Below are 22,289 nucleotides of genomic sequence, written 5' to 3'. Positions count from 1 at the left end.
GTATCTGCAACTAGTTCGCACCTTGACACTTCGAGCAGCAGACATGGGGGGCAGGCCTCATTTGGCAGTTAACCTGTCGAACAGTGAGACATTGCTAATGTAGCAAAAATGAATACTGTTGGTGCAATTTTTTTTTAATATCACAGAATTTACACTCGTACTACAAAAATGATTTGACCGGAAACGAACCATCGCCTTATTCACCTTCGTCTTACACAGCTCGAGCGCTAACCAGTTCCCCCCTCCCTGTCGGTTGGAGAGGATATCGTAAACCCCTGTTCTAATCGATTGTCGAATATTTCACTCAGTTTTTTTTTATCGCAGAGGGCAGCTAACCCTCTGACCGAACACAGTGACCTACCGTGCCCGCTACCACTCGACTGACACAAACTCCGACATTCGGCACCTACGCACGGACACACGAGTTACGTAATAGACGCGTAAAACTTCTCTTACGATGTTCTCGGAATTGCCAGAGTGGTGCACATTGTTTTAATGGCCTACTGAAGGTATGCAAAATTTGAAGGAAAACTGTGATCCTAACGTCGTGGCCTGCCACTGTAAGACATCCACCGACGATTCCTGGCCTATGAAGATGTTACTGTGCCCCTTGCCTCAATTCTGGACTCGCCACTCAATTGTTCACCTGAAAAACTAAGCCGACACGCATCACAATCGTGTATTATACATCTCGACAGATAATCCTTGTGAAATGTGACGAGGTGCTGTAGCTATTCGCTTTCGTTACTATCTACTTGCTCTGTGTCCTCTAAATAATCTTTAATTGTGCAATATGCACTATACCCCATTTGTCAAGACCATTTTAGTTGCCTTTTTTTAAAAAAAGTTTTAGCTATGTCTTTAACTTCCTTTGGAAATTTATTACAAAATTTTATCCCCGGATATAAAATGCTGTTTTGAGCTTATTGTTTGTTTTTACTGGGTAAATGTAACTCTGAAACTTGTTCCACGATTGTGTATATAACTTCTCCTTTCATCAATTAAATTCAATATTTCTTCTGTTACCCAAGGATTTCTACTAGCTCTCGTCTTTTTACCTACTTGGTGCTCTGCTGCCTTCACTATTTCATCCTTCGAACCTACCCATTCTTCTTCTACTGTATTTATTTCCCCCATTCCTGTCAATCGTTCCCTAATGCTCTCCCTGAAACTCTTTACAACCTCTGGTTATTCAAGTTTATCCAGGTCCCATCTCCTTAAAGTCACACATCTACTCTGGATAATGTAATATGCCACTCTATGTAACATTCGCTAACAACAACACAAAACAACAAAACTTTTCATAAAATATACAAGTTTCTCGATGCACTTCCTCGACTGTTACTTTGCAGTGAAATACTAATCTCGCCACAGGGTATTCACAGAAAATGCTCAATAATTGACCATTGTGGCATCCGTTTGGCCACTGGCACCTTTTACTGTAGCCTGGTGGAGACCGGAACCTGCTGAACTACTGCTCTGACTTTCTCCTCAGCATGCCATTTATTTGCCATGCTTGGCCACTCATCTTATGCCTCCTTCTTTGATGACTCCTTTGATTGCCAGTATGGGGCCTGTCCCTCTTCTGTCTTACCTCCTGGAGTTCACTTTTAGCTCTTGCTCCTGCTGCTTAACTACACAGTACCTGTCACTTTCCCGGCGGGTGTGAACCCTTCACCACCTTGGCTTCGTGCGGCAGCTTGGCTTCGTGCGGCAGCTTGGCTTCGTGCGGCAGCTTGTGTTCACCTCGGTATTCGTTCACTTCCTAAGGACACTGCTCCATCCTCGCTCTATTAGCCCCAGTTTCACAAACTGACGGCTCTTGGACTGTGTATGCTGTCGGGTGTGGCTTTGTCATCGGCACCAACATATTTCAGTACTGGCTTCTGGAACACAGCTCAATATTTAAAGCAGAGCTCTTCGACCCGTATCGGGCCATGCAGTTCGTCCAAGTACGCAGGCTTTTCAATTGCGCCATCTGCTAAGGCTCTCTCAGTAACTTCCAAAGCCTCTGTGTGCTGTACACCGTCCATCCCTTAGTGTGGCGGGTCCAGGAAAGCTGTTATTTGCTCACTCTTGATGGAGCCACTGTGACGTTCACGGGGGTTCCTGGTCATGTCGGTCTGACAGGAAATGATGCCACCGATGCTGCTGCCGAGGCTGCAATCCTTATATCTCGGCCCGCTAGTTCTCGCATTCCCTCCGACGATCTCTGTGTTGCCGTCTGTCAGCAGGTGGTGTCACTTTGGCATCACCACCGGTTCTCCCTTCATTTGAAGAAGCTCCGCGTTATTAAGCCTCTCCCAGTGTGGACGACCTCCTCTCGGCTGTCTCGCTACGAGGAAATCATTTTAACTAGGTTGTTGCCATCGCCATTTCTCGAGTGGTGCTTCCCCACCACTTTGTGCACCTGTTGCTCAACATTTGACAGTATGTCATTTCCTGACGGAATGCCCTTATTTTAACGTATTACATTGTCATTTGTGTATACCGTCTGAGTATTCGGCCATCTTAACGAATGGTGCACGGGCCGTTGACCATCGTAGCAATGTGGTGAAGGCCATTTAATTTTTAGTTCTGGGCCTTCATTTTTCTATCACATATTTTATAGACCTTTCTCCTTGTCCCTCTTTTTAGCCGTCTTCTCTTCTGTCGATTGTGATTGATGTGTAGACATTTTTAATTCCTCTTGTCTTCGTGTTCTACAGTTTTGACATGGGTGCGTATGGCCGCTGTTGCTTTTGCACCCTAAAACAAAACTAAACAAAACAAAACTTTTCTCTCACGACGTGCTGAAAGCTTTGGATCAAGGCAGTTAAGTAGAGGCAGTATTTCTTGATTTCCGAAAAGCATTTGACTCAGTACTAATCGAGTCAAATTTGTGACTGGATAAACGACTTCTTTGTAGTATGTTATCTCAGATGGAGAGTCATTGCCAGATGTAGAAGTAACTTCAGGTGTGTTCGTGAGAAGTGTGTTGGGACCTTTGCTGTTCATGTGTATAATGACCATGCAGACAATATTAACAGTAACATCAGACTTTTTGCAGATGACGGGGTTATCTATAATGAAGTAGTGTCTGAAAGAAGCTGCATAAATATTCAGTCAGACTTTGATGAGATTTTAAAGTGGTGCAAAGATTGGCAACTTGCTTTAAATGTTCAGAAATGTAAAATTGTGCACTTCATAAAATGAAAAAAAAAAAATGTAGAATACTATGACTGTAATATCAGTTAGTCACTTTTGGAATTGACCAACTCGTACAAATACTTGAGTGTAGCAGTGTGTAGGGATATGAGATGGAATGAGCATATAGGCTCAGTTGTGGGTGAAACAGGATGTAGACTTCAGTTTATAAGTAGAATACTGGGGAAGTGCAGCCAGTCTTCAAAGGAGGCTGCTGACAAATCACTCATATGACCCATTCTAAAATATTGGTCAAGTGTTTGGGACCCGTACCAAATAAGACCAACAGTGGATATTGAATGTATACAGAGAAGGGCACCACAAATGGTCATAGGTTTTTCTGACCTGTGGGAGAGTGTTACTGAGACGCTGAAGAAACTGAACTGGCAGACTCTCGAAGATAGGTGTAAACTATCCTGAGGAAGTCTGCTAACAAAGTTTCAAGAACCGACCTTAAAAGATGACTCCAGGCATATTCTACAACCCACTATGTATCGCTCACGTAGGGATTGTGAGGACAAAATTAGAACAATTACAGCACGCACCTAGGCATACAAACAGTCATTCTTGCCACACGCCATACACAAATGGAACGGGAAGAAACCCTGATAACTGGTGCAATGGGGCGTAACCTCTGCCGTGGACTTTTTCCGTGGTTTGCAGAGTACAGGTGTAGATGTAAAGTGTGGGGCTGTAGGAGTCTGTTATCCACAATTCCTGCCAACACATCAGTGGTAAAGCAGACCTGATGCCTTACATCCACGATCGCTGTAGAACTGGAATCTCCCTAAACGTGGTTCTTGTGTTAATTTGTTGTTCCACTCTGTGTGAATCTTTTCACGTGCATAAAGATCTCGAATGCTCAGTGCTAAAATCCATTCACACATCGCACAACTGTCATGTAACACAATGGTATTGTGCCGTGAGAGCCGTATGTGATGTAAATGAAGTAATTCTCCACACAGGAGCCCAGTTTATGCTTCCAGCAGCTGCAATTCTTCCTCTTGTCGTGGCACTCACCCCACCCAATTCGTCGTGGGAACTGAATGAGCCTTATTGCAAATATAACGTCCCACGGACAGTGTTGCCTGTAGCTGAATATCTCAACGTTTGCGTTGTGCTCGTCCTGCAGAACTGACAATTGTGTCCTGATACGAGGCCTCTTTTTCTCAAACACCTTTTATAGCTGAGCCCAAGTTTGTGGCAGATTTCTCGCCCTTTGGAAAACTGTTGATAGTTTGGTAACTGACAGTCTATATTAGATCTGTCTATGTTCTGTGCTCCCTGTGCTGTTCATTCCATTAAACACTTCCTGTAGAAGCTCTTCCTCGCTTTGGCGAAGGGGAAGCAGTATCTTACTGCTTTGTTACTGGCTCTGCAGTCAGTAAAAGCTTTACTGAGCTCTGCTGTCATGTTTCAGCAACTTCAGCCATTTTGTGCAGTACAAACAGCATGTGATTTGTGCCCATTTATTTTGTGCAAATGTACAGATGCCAGGGGGAAGTTAACAAGCCCTTGCACATTCAGTACTATAGTCAATGTGTTAAAGTACGGTCCATTCACATTAATGGGGCGTGTGCAGTTGGAGTCATACGGGACCTCTGATACATCTAGATACGACTCTTGAGAGATGATATGTACGTAAGCATCCTGTCTGATCATCTGGATCCATTCATGTCCATTGTGCATTCCAATGGACTTGGGCAATTCCAGCAGGACAATGTGACACCCCACACATCCAGAATTGCCACATAGTGGCTCCAGGATCACTCTTCTAAATTTAAACACTTCTGCTGGCCCCCAAACTCAGCAGACGTGAACACTATTGTGCAGATGTGCTGTTGAGAAGAGATCTCCACCTCTTCATACACTTATGGATTTATGGTCAGCCCTGCAGGGTTCATGGTGTCAGTTCCCTCCAGCACTACTTCAGACATTAGTTGAACCCATGCCATATTGTGTTGCAGCACTTCTGCGTGCTTGGGGGGGGGCTTTGTTTGACTTGACTCTTCAGTGTATTTTTCTATGACGTATGTTTTACAGTTATCACAATGATTGGTTTGCATTACTGAAAACGTTTTTAAAAAGTCAGGTAATTAGTTAACATGAGTAGCTTGCAGTATGTACAAAATTACATAAAATAAAAAAATGTAGATTTATGAAAGAGTTAAAAGTCAAACTAGTAAACCGTTGAATAGATGAATGTGGAGATACACGGAAGAATTGTGTCGAAAGAATGTCAGATACACAGTTACCGCTTCCAAGCCATGAGCATGTACTACACAGAAAATGAAATCTTGGAGGTGACGACGACAATGACAATGACAAATAGATCATTATGTACACAGAAATCAAGTTATAGCAAACACTTTGCAAATGTTGAAAGCAGCAGTTTTCAGAGTGATTGTTGTTTCAATAAACCTGCTGTAAAATGACTGCCGAGGCAGGACAGTGGCGACTCGGAACTACAGGTGGCGAGGGTCGACGCTCGACCCATCTTGCACTGTTCTCGATACTCGCAGTAGGCAACAGTGGCACAAAAATTACAGACCACTCGTGAAATGTGCCGATTTAACAATGGTTCCAGGGTACCATTAGTATCAGTTCATCACCCCATAAATTTTAACATTTTGGACACTACTGTTTTGCCTTTATTCATGCAGATCAGTATTATCATGTCACGTGACATGGCAGCCCTCGGGCTCAAATAACATAAATATATCAATCCTGCCTGCAGGTCACCGAAGGCTGCCCGTGCCTGCAATAAGTAATTAACACTGGATTTCATTTTTGCTGTGTGTTGCATCTGGCAATTCTGTTATGTACGAAGATACAGCATCACACACTGGGTTGTGTGTCTAAAGATAGTCGCAAAAAAGTCACAGGTCAGGTCCAGTATTTCATAATCACGTATTTGATTTACTAGCCAACAATTTAGAAACATATTCAGCGCTTGATAGCAGTCATGAAATATCGGCAAAATTTAAATACTGCTACAGCCTGTGCAACTATGATGAGCTGAATACTGAATGTTCACAGCTTACAGGCCCATGTTGTTTGCTCTTCAAGAAAGGAATCGTATATGAGCACAAGTGTGTTCAATTTTTATTTAAAAAAGCAATTTTATGAATATAGATGTGTAGTTATTATAATAGAAGGAAACATTCCACGTGGGAAAAATTATATATAAAAACAAAGATGAGGTGACTTACCGAACGAAAGCGCTGGCAGGTCGATAACACACAAACAAACACAAACATACACACAAAATTTAAGCTTTCGCAACAAACTGTTGCCTCATCAAGAAAGAGGGAAGGAGAGGGGAAGACGAAAGGAAGTGTGGATGGATATGTGCGTGTGTGCGAGTGTATACCTGTCCTTTTTTCCCCCTAAGGTAAGTCTTTCCGCTCCCGGGATTGGAATGACTCCTTACCCTCTCCCTTAAAACCCACTTCCTTTCGTCTTCCCCTCTCCTTCCCTCTTTCCTGATGAGGCAACAGTATGTTGCGAAAGCTTAAATTTTGTGTGTATGTTTGTGTTTGTTTGTGTGTCTATCGACCTGCCAGCGCTTTCGTTCGGTAAGTCACCTCATCTTTGTTTTTATAGATGTGTAGTTATTCTTGTTTATTTGTAATTGTTGTAAAGCTTTGTAACGGAACCTATTAAAGGCTTTACTTAACCAAAGTATGCGATACCCTCCAAATTCAACCAGTTTAACGAGTATTTATGATTATAGAAAAGTTATTGTGTATGTTAACAATGATTGCATAACATGTCTCCATAAACAGTCAACCCATTAAATTATACTGAATAACTGACCCACACAAAAGTGATCACTGATACAGCAAATGTCATCATGTAAAAACACTAAGTGCATCTTAAATAATTAATATGAAGTACGAAAAATAGTGGCCAACTTACGTATTTTGGATCTCCGTAAATAAAAATCACCCAGTGAAATCTATTTGTTCACTAGGACCGTTTTCACTCAGTATTCACGTAAACACTCCTATTTTAGATGAAAACCAATGTAATTCCTAGTAATTCATGTTATTTACTTATTTATGCAACTTAAAGAAGTCAATTGACAAACTTCTAAAAAAACGGCCTTTTTGTAACAAAGAATTATTCTGTCAAGTCAACAAATCTGTCTGTCATTTTAATAACCTGTTAAATTATGTCACTCGATATAAATTAATAACTTTTCTGCACAAATTACGATAACAGATGTACACGTGACTTATAAACTATATCTCTTTTTAGTAGTTCTTTGACAAGGTTATAAATACAAGCAGCAAGAAGGGTCAGGAGCGCAGTCTGAATGTCACTTTGGTATAGTGTGTATGTGTGTTATTGTTAGAGGTGGATAAACATTGCAAAGAACATGTAAAAGAAGTGCTACTTTGTGTTGTGTCATTGTTTTTGGTGGACAGTGGAATAAAGATGACCACCAGAGTAATAAATATTTGAAGTTTAAATATTTGTTGGTTTCGCTCATTATTTATCATCAAAAGCACATCAAAAACACGGGACCTCATCTTTTTACCCCTAGACAACCAGATTTAGAGCCAGCATTAGCATCGAGACACAGCAGCGATCCAGCAAGCAGCAGCAATTACCACAATGCATTTTAATGGCGCCAACCTAACATCAAGTGCTAACAAGCTCCGTAAATGGGAGTGAAATAGTGCGATTATAGCAATATCTACGACTAGGTGACCATTATAGCTTGTAATTACCTGTGGCTTCTTCCACATTCATAGCACATTCATCTACTGCTTTCAGTGTAGATCAGTAAATACACAGTAGACCACACCTATCATTACAGCCCAGAAGGGCTGTAGTGAGTATGTTTGAGAAGGCCACACTCAGAATTGCAGTATTGAGGGGTCTTAGGGCTTGGCTCCCATTTGAACTAGGAACGTGGGATAAAAAGTTTTTGGTTTACCTCGAACAAGCAGCCATTTTATAGCCATTTGAACAACTGTCTTACTGTAGCTATGTTACAGTATATTAAACAAGGTTTGAACAATGAATCAGAGCTGGTGCCCGGGCAAATTGTGCGAATCGATGAATTCCTTTTGCGAAAGATCTTAACTGTGCTGAAATTAATACTCAGATAATGGCATCATTTGTATGTGCACTGTTTGAGTTTTAGGTGTTTATTTGTTAGCCTTTCAGCATGTTTACCATGCATTTGGCTTCATTAGTTGGAGCTATACTGTACATGTACTTTTTAGTTAAATACATACAGTTTTTAACAAATTTACAAATGGATGATTCTCATTACCTGATTTATATTCTGGTATATCTCGTTACGTATCTGCATAATCATGTGTAAATTAATAGAGGGAAACATTACATATGGGAAAAATATATCTAAAAACAAAGATGATGTGACTTACCAAACGAAAGCGCTGGCACATCGATAGACACACAAACAAACACAAGCATACACACAATATTCAAGCTTTCGCAACAAACTGTTGCCGCTTCAGGAAAGAGGGAAGGAGAGGGAAAGACGAAAGGATGTGGGTTTTAAGGGAGAGGGTAAGGAGTCATTCCAATCCCGGGAGCGGAAAGACTTACCTTAGGGGGAAAAAAGGACGGGTATACACTCGCGCGCACACACACACACACACACACACACACACACACACACACACACACACACACATATCCATCCACACATATACAGACACAAGCAGACATATTGCTTGTGTCTTGTGTCTGTATATGTGTGGATGGATATATGTGTGTGTGTGCGCGAGTGTATACCCGTCCTTTTTTCCCCCTAAGGTAAACCTTTCCGCTCCCGGGATTGGAATGACTCCTTACCCTATCCCTTAAAACCCACATCCTTTCGTCTTTCCCTCTCCTTCCCTCTTTCCTGATGAGGCAACAGTTTGTTGCGAAAGCTTGAATTTTGTGTGTATGTTTGTGTTTGTTTGTGTGTCTATCGACGTGCCAGCGCTTTCGTTTGGTAAGTCACATCATCTTTGTTTTTAGATACAGTCATATGTAAATAAATACATCATTTCTTCCATTACATATCTGCATACTAATTACAGAAGTACAGATACATTGTTCCAGTTTCACAGTATGAATATGATATATCTGCATTTTACGTGAATGAAAAAGTATATTACAATTATTCTTTATTTATTAGTAATTAGATTTTTCCCTCACTATACATGCCCTTCAGGTTATTTTGAAGGCATTCTTCAACCGAATAATGTTCACATTTTTAAACGCTATCTCTAATACTGCCTTAAATTTTCTTTAAGTGAGTATTTTTGCTGATTGCAGCAGTTTATTATCCATCTTCAGTGTTTGTGGTTGTTATGTGTCAGTGACAGCCTTAAATATTGTATGTCTGACATGCAGATGTTTCTATTTATGTGCATATGTGCCTTCATTCTCTGAGTACATTTTTTTTATAGTTCCTTTTACACATCTTAAGCAGTTATTCATATAAAGACTTGGGAGTGTCATTATACTGAGTTGAATGAAGTGTTTCTTGAGGACTCTCTAGTACCCAACCCGTGAATACATCTGACTACTTTTTTCTGCCATTTAAAAATGCAGTTTGTACCTAGTGAATTTCTCCATAACAGTACCCCATACTGCATAGTAACATAACCAGTAATTATTATAAGAGATTTTACTGCTGCTCTTGCCACATATAAATGACTTTCTCTGTTGCACTGATGATCAAGCCTGACAGGGCTGCAATGATAGAAGAGGCAATAAACAAAATATTTGAAAGTATTGTTTTGTTCTCTGAACTTGAAAAAAAAAAACAACATTCATATTCTGGTGTTTATAAAATTAATTGCGGAGAATGCAAACATTTTTATATTGGATATACAGGTGCAAGTTTTGCCATTAGATTTATGGAACATGTGAACACCAGTGACAGCTGTAGATCTTCGTTTGGGAACACTCTTTGGATGACCAATCCTTAATTGAATGACATTTAAAATTCCTTAGACATTCTTCATAAAAGTGAGAAGCGAAGGCTCATAGAAGAGATCAAAATTTACAGTGCATTTGGAGGCTGGGTGTAGGAGATCATTGTATTGTTTCCAGAAAATCTTATAGGGTGTTTATACTGATTCCAGATGCGTGTGAAATTTTGAGCGCAGGAAGGTCTTGGCATGTATTCTTGGGCATGCTTTACATGTAGCTGAGTAATACCTCTTTTAAAATCTTTCAAGGCTTATCCACATTAGTACGTTGTTGTTGTCGCTGTTGTTTTTGTTGTTGTTTTTGTTGTTGTTCTTGTTGTTGTGGTCTTCAGTCCAGAGACTGGTTTGATGCAGCCTTCCATGCTACTCTATGCTGTGCAAGTTTCTTCATCTCCGAATAACTACTACAACCTACATCCTTCTGAATCTGCCTAGCATATTCATCTCTTGGTCTCCTTCTATGGTTTTTACCCTCCACGCTGCCCTCCAATACTAAATTGGTGATCCCTTGATGCCTCAGAACGTGTCCTACCAACCGATCCCTTCTTCTAGTCAAGTTGTGCCACAAACTTCTCTTCTCCCCAATCCTATTCAATACCTCCTCATTAGTTATGTGATCTACCTATCCAATCTTCAGCATTCTTCTGTAGCACCACATTTCGAAAGCTTCTATTCTCTTCTTGTATAAACTATTTATCGTCCACGTTTCACTTCCATACATGACTACACTCCATATAAATACTTTCAGAAATGACTTCCTGACACTTAAATCTATACTCGATGTTAACAAATTTCTCTTCTTCAGAAATGCTTTCCTTGCCACTGCCAGTCTACATTTTATATCCTCTCTACTTCGACCATCATCAGTTATTTTGCTCCCCAAATAGCAAAACTCCTTTACTACTTTAAGTGTCTCATTTCCTAATCTAATTCTCTCAGCATCACATGATTTAATTCAGCTACATTCCATTATCCTCATTTTGCTTTTGTTGATGTTCATCTGATATCCTCCTTTCATGGCACTGTCCATTCCGTTCAACTGCTCTTCCAGGTTCCCATATTAGTACATCACGTGCATAATATGGACACATCGTGCGTGATTGAAACTTACCATTGAAAGAGCCAGTTGTGATAAGATGTATATAGGTGTTATGTACTTTTAATCTGCATTTGTGACATTACTACTGTTGGTCCTTTTTCAACATTACTATACATACTACAATCCACAGTGGATACATGTCTTGTGATCCTGACCTCACGCTGTCTGCACGGTTATGCCCTTGTCATTGTAGCACAGTTGTGATCTTGCTATATGAGCGATTCATTTGCGTGTAATGTGGATCAATTATTTTATTTTTATGCAAGTGCAATGCTGTTTGTATGCTTGCCACATGGCTTGTGGAAACATGGGTATATTTATGCTACCACCGTATCTGATACGTTACAGCATTTTGTGGCTTTATGTTGTAGAATGGGCTGTAACATTACTTATGTTTTCAGTTACTTTATTTTTGCTACCAGTGTGTTTTATACAGTGATGATGTTTGCTTTCAATATGCTTGAAAATGACAAAAAGACCAAGTTGCAAACACTGTAACTACTTTCGACAAATGACTACTTTTAGTGATTCAATCAATCGTGTACAAGGCAAAATATCACATAATCAATAACAATACAGCATGGGGGAAAGGAAATATGTAAAACAGTTCAACGTTCCAGGGTGTGCATTTTGATCAGAAGTCAAATTGGAAATAGAGTATTACAGATATTCTCAAATGCTCGAGTTCAGCGATATCTACTGAAAATTTCATTACTGATTTTGGTTACGAGAATATTAGAATGGCTTACTGTGCATCATTCCATTCATTGATATTGTGTGGAATAATTTACTTTGGTGATTACTCGCTTTTAGAGAATGTATTCACTGTACAGAAAAATGCCCGAAAAGTAATATCACGCGTCCATCCTTGAATGTCTTATAGATGGTTGTTTAACAGAATTAAGCATACTAACAGCAGCTTCACAATTAAGCGTATTGTGTTTTAAAATAATTGTAGCATTCGTAAACTTAACACTAGCAACTAAAATAGCCTCCACTGGCCACAGTTTAACCTTACTCCTTCACCAAAAGGAGAAACGTGTGCAACTGTAAAATTGTGTGTCCACCCTTTTAAATCAAAGGTGCTGGCAGATAATGGAAATATTAAAACAAAATTCAGATCATTTCTTATGTTTAGACAACATGTATGTGGTTGAGATACTGTTATCAAATTTTGTTGTAGAGAAGCTCTTTATATCCTTTCGTTCTCTCGCACCTAAGATTAAATATATGTTTTTCAGTAATGCTTTACTCATGTTACAGTTGAACGAGATCCGAATAAGCGGCGTGTGAAACCTGTCGACACAACTCAGCAGTCACTGTTGGATTTTGATCTCGGCGAGAGCTCCGATGACAGTGATTTTCGAATAGAAGATCACTGTGAAGAAAGTGACGACGATTCTATTGACTCAGATGATGACGGAGGAGGGAAAGGTGATTCTCTGTCAAACTGTCGTGTTTGTTACGACTGTATATTTTGTATTCTCCTGACACTATTCTTTTGAACATAATTTATACATCCTACCCCTTACGGCTGAAAAATTTACGTTATTATCCAGGTACAGTGTCTTCTTCTCTCCAGGAAATGGCCTCAAATACCCCCCCCCCCCCCCCCCACCTCTCCCCCCCCCCCCCCCCACTTTCAGACTTTATCACTTTACATAATAAATTAAATAAATACCTTGAGACATATGTAGGTGAATTGAAATGAAATGGATGCTGGTCAGCTATCAAGAGAGTGTTGGCTAGTGTTAAGGGTGCCCACAGATATATGGCGCAGTGGCTGTTGCTTTGCCTCTGTCTGGTATGAGCAGCAGAGCAATATAAAACTCGCAGGTGTACCATCACACACTGTACATTATTTTGCCCACTATCACTGTTTTATGGAAATTGCCAGCTGTTTACAGTACAGGGTGTTACAAAAAGGTATGGCCAAACTTTCAGGAAACATTCCTCACACACAAATAAAGAAAATATGTTGTGTGGACATGTGTCCGGAAACGCTTAATTTCCATGTTAGAGCTCATTTTAGTTTCGTCAGTATGTACTACACTTCCTCGAATCACCGCCAGTTGGCCCAATTGAAGGAAGGTAATGTTGACTTCGGTGCTTGTGTTGACATGCGACTCATTGGTCTACAGTACTAGCATCAAGCACATCAGTACGTAGCAGCAACAGGTTAGTGTTCATCACGAACGTGGTTTTGCAGTCAGTGCAATGTTTACAAATGCAGAGTTGGCAGATGTCCATTTGATGTACAGATTAGCACGATGCAATAGCTGTGGCGTGGTACGTTTGTATCGAGACAGATTTCCAGAACGAAGGTGTCCCGACAGGAAGACGTTCGAAGCAATTGATCGGCGTCTTAGGGAGCACGGAACATTCCAGCCTATGACTCGCGACTGGGGTAGAACGACGAGGACACCTGCAATGGACGAGGCAATCCTTCGTGCAGTTGACGATAACCCTAATGTCAGCGTCAGACAAGTTGCTGCTCTACAAGGTAACGTTGACCACATCACTGTATGGAGAGTGCTACGGGAGAACCAGTTGTTTCCGTACCGTGTACAACATGTGCAGGCACTATCAGCAGCTGATTGGCCTCCACGGGTACACTTCTGCGAATGGTTCATCCGACAATGTGTCAATCGTCATTTCAGTGCAAATGTTCTCTTTACGGATGAGGCTTCATTCCAACGTGATCAAATTGTAAATTTTCACAATCGACGTGTGTGGGCTGACGAGAATCCGCACGCAATTGTGCAATCACGTCATCGACACTGATTTTCTGTGAACGTTTGGGCAGGCATTGTTGGTGATGTCTCGATTGGTCCCCACGTTCTTCCACCTACGCTCAATGGAGCACGTTATCACGGTTTCATACGGGATACTCTACCTGTGCTGCTAGAACATGTGCTTTTACAAGTACGACACAACATGTGGTTCATGCACAATGGAGCTCCTGCACATATCAGTCGAAGTGTTCGTACGCTTCTCGACAACAGATTCGGTGACCGATGGATTGGTAGAGGCGGACCAATTCCATGGCCTCCACGCTCTCCTAACCACAACCCTCTTGACTTTCATTTATGGAGGCATTTGAAAGCTCTTGTCTACGCAATCCCGGTACCAAATGTAGAGACTCTTCGTGCTCGTATTGTGGACGGCTGTGATACAATACGCCATTCTCCAGGGCTGCATCAGCACATCAGGGATTCCGTGCGACGGAGGGTGGATTCGTGTATCCTCGCTAACGGAGGACATTTTGAACATTTCCTGTAACAAAGTGTTTGAAGTCATGCTGGTACGTTCTGTTGCTGTGTGTTTCCATTACATGATTAATGTGATTTGAAGAGAAGTAATAAAATGAGCTCTAACATGGAAAGTAATCGTTTCCAGACACATGTCCACATATCATATTTTCTTTCTTTGTGTGTGAGGAATGTTTCCTGAAAGTTTGGCCATATCTTTTTGTAACACCCTGTATAAGACAGATTAGTTATAAAACATTTATCTGCGCCCGTCACATTTTCATTAACATCTGTGGCGTATTTTCAGGATTTTCATTGTGACCTTCTGCAAGGCGCAGTGGTTTTCGCGTGTATTTTTGCTCACTTCAGCCAGTCATCTGCTTTGCATTTATTTTGAAATTGTGCAGAAACCATCTACGGACATAAGATGATGAGGGTGAAAATTCTCACATATTGTGGATGTCAATAAAAACGCACGTGGCTGAAATTACTGTTTTAATTTGTCTCTTACTAAATAAAGCTCTTTGAGTTCACCAGCAGTGACAGACACCTCAGTCTACAGAGACTCGTGTCAGAATTGTGGACGAAAGACGACGGTGAAAAGTGGGAGCACTGGCGTACGTACCGGCTCCTGGCCGAGATCGCTTCGCTGTGAGGCAGGAATTGCTGCAGTACTGAACTGTTCCCAAAAGGAATGGAATTGTATTGAAGGGACATTTGCAGCAGAATCACACACAAAGTATCTTGTGTTCTAACTGCTCACACAACTGTGCCCTTACAGTGGAGTAAGAGACACCCGAGACAGACCCGCTGTTCTTTAGTTTAAAAGTAGATGGGGTCGGCAGAAGAAAGTGCTGAACTCACGAGAACGTATTTTGTGTAATTGTGTGTAACATGTTTCGACAAGTTTAAAGATGAGAATTTATGTACAGCAAGGGAAAGCAATTTGTGCAGCAGTCGGCTTTCTCTAGTGATGTCTACGGAATTACTTGTTGGTAGCATGTGGCTCATTCGGGAGTACAACAGACAGTGCGAGTAGACTAGCCTTCTCTAAATTGAGAGTTGGCATTTTTTCTAGCTGACCCTTCAGTTCTGAGACTGAGGGAGAAGGAAGCGCAGTGGCGAGATGGACTCTTGCGGGGAGGACAGTGGTACCAATCCTCGTCCACCCGTCCGGGTTTATATTTTTTGTAGTTTTCATAAAACACTGGAGACAAGTGCTTACCTGTCCTTCTCATCTATTTTCAAAACATACGCTGTTCGCTCTCCGACAATCTTTTCTCGGTGAGACATTGAGCTCTTATCCTCCCTCTCTCAGATGCAGTTGCATTTTGTTGTGAGATCTAACACTTTTGTGACCTTTTGCTCGTGCCCGCGTATGCCCTGCCTGCTAAATGGAAGTACTTTTTACCTTTACTTAATAGTTATGAAAGGTTCAATTTAGAATCAGCTTAGACAAGTTTCGTTAAGCAGCTATTCCCATTCCTGAACTTTAAACAGTGGTAAAACAATTGGTACAGGTTCTTCAGTTCCAAAATTTCTTCTACAGATGACGACGACGATGACGACGAAGATAATGGAGAGGATTCTGACGATTCGGAAGGAGGGCAGAAGAATGACACTATGTCAGAGGGAGTCACCATCGGTGATGTCATAGAGAGGGCGAAGCAGAGGCAGGCTGATGGAAAACAGGTAAGTAGTTAACTCTTTTCGAGTAATTAGAGTTTCTGCCAGGATTTTGTGCCATCCCTTACCTTCAGCTACGAAATTATTGTACACGTTGTGCTCGACTGAAACTCGCACTATACCTATTTTAAAATCCCGAACCACACTTGATAGTAGTATACAGATCCTTTACCTTTTCTGAGAAGTGGCTAGGTGTCAGTTGTTCTCTGAAAATTAGCTGAAACTGAAAATTTTCTTACAGCAAGTAATGTAATGGTATTTGAATAAAACCTGTCACATCAGACATCTCACTCACTGAGGCGATTTATTGTTTCACCCCAGATTCGGCATTATTCGAATCATTTATATGTATCAAATACAGAACTGGTCTATTTTCCTGTACTGTCTCACCTCTTCCATTTTTACATTTATCCAGTTTCACAGTCAGAACTCCGACTGCCACTACATTTGTCACTGCCGTATGTGTATCTCGGAAGCACGTCTTCGTACCTCACTGAGTATATTGTGAATGTTTAGTTGTTATTTGTTGGTTGTTTCAGTCTCCATTAGAGCAGAAGAAGATCCCTGTGATTTTTGTAAAAGGGTTGCAGTAAATGCTGGGATGGCTCCTCAAACATGCTAGAGTCAATTACTTTCATCAAAAGTGTTCAGCTGAGCTTCTGCTTCTTGTAATGTTGGGCCTTTTAAACTTGTCGACATTCCTTCCTTCTTACGAAAGATCGATCTCTCTACCATAACCAATAGAGGCAAATACGCTATTCAAGTTCCGTTCCATCTATCTCGACTCGTACTGTTACACCGGCTCAGAGACGAGTGTCATTCCCGGACGTGACTTACCACGTGAAAATAAGTGATAAATTTGCACGGTAGTTGTACTGTCCTATAAAATAAATTGTTGTACCATTTTATAATTTGCAAATACCATTCATCAGAAAGGTGAAATCGGGATACGTAACAGCGCACTGCTCACCGTCCCGTCCCAGCCAGGACCCTGCACGCACAGCAGTGCGACATCCTCCACCAGCCCGCTCCTCCTCCGTGTCTCACTTACCCACCAGAGCTGAGCCGGGCCGCTGTGCCTGGAGATGACAGTGACCAACTACGTGTGTCTTGTTCTAGATCTGGAGGTGTCTAGCTACTGGTAAAATGTGCCCGCTATAAACTGAAGGTAACGGATCAGTGTTACACGAGCAGACGTGCGCAGTGCCTCGTAGACGTACGTGCGGACCGTGATGTCAAATCGGGAAGTAGGAAAGGGGGCGCAATATTGACACGACAGAACGTGGATGCGTCACTGCGGGAAATTACCACTTGCGCGGAACGGAGTGTTTCGGCAGTGCGACGGGTGAGTGCCGAACGGTTCACGGGAACGCGATGAGACGGGTCACGTCGCACCACCCGGGCCACCACCGGAGAAGATCGACACCTCGTCCGAGTGGTGTCGCGGGGCGAATCTGCGTCCTCCTCGACTCTGGCGTGACAGTGGAACAGTGTAACACACCGTACACGGTTGGGGGATGACAGTCTGCTACCGTTTGTTATGACACAGGTTACGTGCGCGTCATCCACTTCTCCGTCCACCTTTCGTGAATGTGTAGAAACCGCTAGACGACAGTGGTGTACGGAACGACGTAACTGTAGTCGGGAATGGCATCGGATAGTGTTTTCAGACAAATCTAGGTTCTGTTTGTTTGGCATTACAATGACTGCATCCACACGACATATGGCACTGACTCGAGGTGTTCGGTGTGGGGTACTAATAGATACAACTACAAATAGCAGTTGGCGCGAGCTCGGGGCACTGCGACCGGTGCGACGTACGTGAGTGTCTCCTCAGACCCGTAGCCGTACCCTTTCTGCATGACACTGCAGATGCCATCTTTCAGCAAGACAATGCACGACAATGTGTTGCTGCAAAAACACGTGCCTTCCTGGTGTCACAGGTTGTCAGTCTTGTGCCCTGGCCTGTCAGATCACCAGTCTTGTCACCAATTGAAAATGGGTGGGATCTGTCAACTGGTGGACAAAAGTTGGGAGTATAACAAAAGGGTGATAATGGTTTTTATAGACATAGAAAAGGCGTATGACTCAGTTAACAGGGAAAGACTCTGGGAAGAAATGAAGAAGATAGAATAGAAGATGGTTACATTAATGTAATAAAGAAATGTACAGAGGACACAATTGTAGAATTAGAACCCCATTGGGGAACTCTGAATGCTTCAAAATAAGACAAAGGCTTAAGCAAGGAAGTATTCTATCTCCTGCACTTTTTAATGTTGTGATGGAGGTAATGAACAGGGCAGTGAAAGATATAGTAAAAGAAAAAGACAAAAACATGACTTTTGCAGATGGTATGGTAATATGGGGTGATAAAGAGGTAGATGTATAGTTACAGCTTGACGCGTGGAAGGAAATAATGAAAAGGTATGGATTAAAAATAAATAAAGATAAGAGTGAAGTAATGGTATTTGGAAGAGAGAAAGATCAACTGAAATATTACCTTGAATGGAGAACCCCTCAAAGTTGTAGAAAGTTTAACTTATTTAGGGAGTGAAATATCAATGGATGGAAGAATAACTAACGAAATTAATAGGAGGTTACAGAAGGGAGGCAATTTCTACCAAACAATAAAACACCTGATTTGGAATACGGAATTTTCTGAAAACGCAAAACTCCTTATGTATAATAATTATTACTTCCCTATTGTCACCTATGGTGGAGAAACATGAACAATGACAGAAAGGGACTGGAGCAGACTGCAAGCAGGAGAAATTAAATTTCTCAGAGCAGTTAAGGGGAAAACAAGAATGGACAGAGTAAGGAATGTAGAGATTAGAAAGGACCTTAAACACGAAAGTATGAGACAAGAAATTAAAAAAAAAAAGAGAGATTAAGATGGTATGGGTATGTTAAGAGGATGCATGGGCAGAGACTCCCCAAAATTATGGAAGAACTAAAGATGGATTGGAAAAGACCCAGAGGGCTCCCAAGAACACGGTGGAAAATAGGAGTGAGAATATCTGTAGAAAGGAGAGGTGTGACCTGGCAGCAAGTGGAGGAAGAAAAGTGGTGGGAGGACCGAGCCGATGAACTTTGGAACTGGGTGAATGGTGCATAGATGGCTACACCACTGGACAACATTCACACCTTATTTGTTTTGACTGGAGCAACTAAATTACATTCTCTGCCAGGGTTTCGATTACCTCTCGTCGTGCCTTGAAATGAGAAATGTCCTGCCCACTATCCTTCCCACCCCTCCTACCGCGGTATTCCGCCGTCCACCGAACCTACACAATATGCTCGTCCGTCCTTACACGACCCCTGCTCCCGATCCCTTACCTCGTGGCTCGTACCCCTGTAATAGACCTAGATGCGAGACCTGTCCCATACATCCTCCTACCACCACCGACTCCAGACCAGTCACTAACAATACCTATCCCATCAAAGGCAGGGCTACCTGTGAAACCAGTCATCTGATCTACAAGCTAAGTTGCAACCTCTGTGCTGCATTCTACGTAGGCACGACAACCGACAAGCTGTCTGTCCTCATGAACAACCACCGACGAACTGTGGCCGAGAAACAAGTGGACCACCCTGTAGCTGAACACGCTGCTAAACATGGTACCCCTCATCTCAATGACCGCTTCACAGCCTGTCCCATACGGATCCTTCCCACCGACACCAGCTTTTCTGAATTGCGCAGGTGGGGACTTTCCCTGCAATACAACCTACATTCCCGTAACCCTCCTGGCCTCGGCCTTCGTAAGTCACTGTCCTCACCCATCCAGCTCCCTCCCTGTTTACCTTCCAGCACTACACAGCCGTTATTTCACTGCCACACCCAGTCTTTTAATTTCTTTTATTTTTATTTCTCGCCTTTCCACTACTTACCCCCTCCCCCCTCCTCATCATCTCTCCTACCCTCCGTCTAAACTGCAACACTTCACTGTCCGCCACTCCCACCATACTATCCCCCCCCCTCCCCCCCCCCCCCTGCCCCAGCTTCCTCCTTACCCCCACCCAGTCGCCACTCCCATCATGCACTGGTGCTGCTGTTCGCAGTGTAGTTTCAGCTCTCTGAGACTGCAGACGTGTGTGCAAGTTGTGTGTGTGTGTGTGTGTGTGTGTGTGTGTGTGTGTGTGTGTCTACTGCTGACAAAGGCCTTAATGGCCGAAAGCTATGATTGTGTAAATCTTTTTATTGTGCCTATTGTGGCTCAGCATCTCCGCTATATGGTGAGTAGCAACTTTCCTTCTCTCGTATTGTTAATGTACGTGTCCTGTGAATATGAAAGTCCTCTCTCTAGTGTTCAAGGCGTTACGTTTTGTATTACATGTTGTGACGGATGTATGTTAAAATATAGCCAAAAGCCACTGTCAAATATAAAATTTCACCTCCATATTAAATTAAAACATGCCTAATCTGTTTATTGTCAAACAATACTTCCTCACCATTGTACAGGCTGTGCACTAGCTTCATGTACACAACGCTTGTGCTAAGGAAAGCTACTGGCAAGAGAGGGCACTAGTAGTATATGCAAGAAGGGTGCGTGATAGTCACTCAAACTTTCATCACGCTGAACTTGCTTCCGAGGTTAAAATTAAATCAAACAGTGGAAAATTCAGGATGGAATGTAACAATATTATGAGAAGGAAAAATTACTACTCACCATATAGCGGAGATGCTGAGTCGCAAATAGGCACAACAAAAAGATACTCACATTTAAAGCTTTTGGCCAATGGCCATTGTCAACAATAGACACACACAAGTGTGCATGCGCATGCGCGCACGCCCCCCCTCCCCCACACACACACGACTGCAGTCTCAGGAAACTGAAACCACAATTTGCGTATATGTGTCTATCGTTGACAAAGGCCATTGGCTGAAAGTCTTAAATGTGAAAATCTTTGTGTTGTGCCTATCTGCAACTCAGCATGTCCGCTATATGGTGAGTATCAGCTTTCCTTCTCATAATAAAGGTTAAAATTAACATTATTACGTTAAAATCAGATCATATCTAGCTGTGTACATATTTAAAATTAACGTCACAACAAATAGTAATTTACCACCTAAAGAATGTCATTGTGGCAAAAGCAAATTACATAAAACTGAATAGTATAAACAGAAACACTAGCAAAAGGAACCAGAGCAGGGGAATGGAGGTATTGGGGGGAGGGGGGTTGGACTGAGATAGCAGTTGGGAAAGGGAGAAAATAGTAAAACATAACTCTCATATAAAACACATACAAAAATTGTGCAAATCTCTACAAATATATGTTGCATCATAACAGAGAAGAAACCCAAGTAGCACTAGCATTAACAGGTGAGTAAAATGACATATCTTATAGTCATATGGAAGATCGTGCCATGTGTCTGCTACTTTAATGAAAATTTCTATTTTTGAATTGTTCTTGTTCATTTAAAATTTATCCGTCTTTGTGAGTAAAATGTTTAAAAATCTCTAATTCTTCTAGCTGGTCAAGCCTATAATCTTTAGTTTTTTCACGCAAAAGTTCTAAGTCTTCTAGTCTCTATATCGAGTGAGGTGGTTCAGTGCTTGGCACACTAGACTCACATTCGAGAGGACAATAATTCGAACCTGTGTCCAGCTATCCTGATGTAGATTTTTCGTGACTTCCATAAATTGCTTCAGGAAAATGCTGCGATGGTTCATTTGGAAGGGCACAGCCAATTTCCTTCCCCGTCCTTCCCTAATCTCATTGCCAGTGGGATGTTAATCTCGTACTCTACTCCTCCTTGTCCTCTAATCTCCGTGGTGTGTGTTAGAGAAGAAGCAGGTATCCAGAAAAAAATGAAATTTTACATATTTTCCCCAACATTTACTTAACAGATGCTCTTCGTATCTTACTTTAATCAGTTTCCGTGTTTGTCTAATGTAATAGTTAGGGCAGTCATTGCATGTAACTTTATAAACATCTGCATTTGTGAAACTAAATTCTTGTATTCCAGTAGAAATGTTTAATTTGTGTTTTAGACTATTGCTTACAGAGAAAGCAACTTTGCAGCAATATTCCCTACTTATCAGTCAAAGGTGGTCAAAATGTATAGAAAGCAATGGTCAGTACTTTGAATAA

At 41.8% G+C, this 22,289-nt stretch overlaps 1 protein-coding gene across 2 annotated transcripts in view; it reads left to right on the top strand.

Annotated features, from left to right (window-relative positions):
- Window positions 1–22,289, top strand: part of LOC124718906 (PHD finger protein 14) — a 173,349-nt gene that overhangs the window by 13,615 nt on the left and 137,445 nt on the right. For both annotated transcript variants that reach the window (XM_047244553.1, XM_047244554.1), the window contains exons 2-3: window positions 12,520–12,690; window positions 16,057–16,199. In XM_047244553.1, coding sequence (XP_047100509.1) covers window positions 12,520–12,690; window positions 16,057–16,199 — 314 coding nt within the window. The remainder of the gene's footprint in view (window positions 1–12,519; window positions 12,691–16,056; window positions 16,200–22,289) is intronic.

This window comes from Schistocerca piceifrons, chromosome 10, assembly GCF_021461385.2.
Source record: "Schistocerca piceifrons isolate TAMUIC-IGC-003096 chromosome 10, iqSchPice1.1, whole genome shotgun sequence".
Taxonomy (NCBI): Eukaryota; Metazoa; Arthropoda; class Insecta; order Orthoptera; family Acrididae; genus Schistocerca; species Schistocerca piceifrons.
The sequence above is the reverse complement of the archived record's forward strand: the minus strand, read 5'-3'. Positions and strand labels throughout refer to the sequence as shown.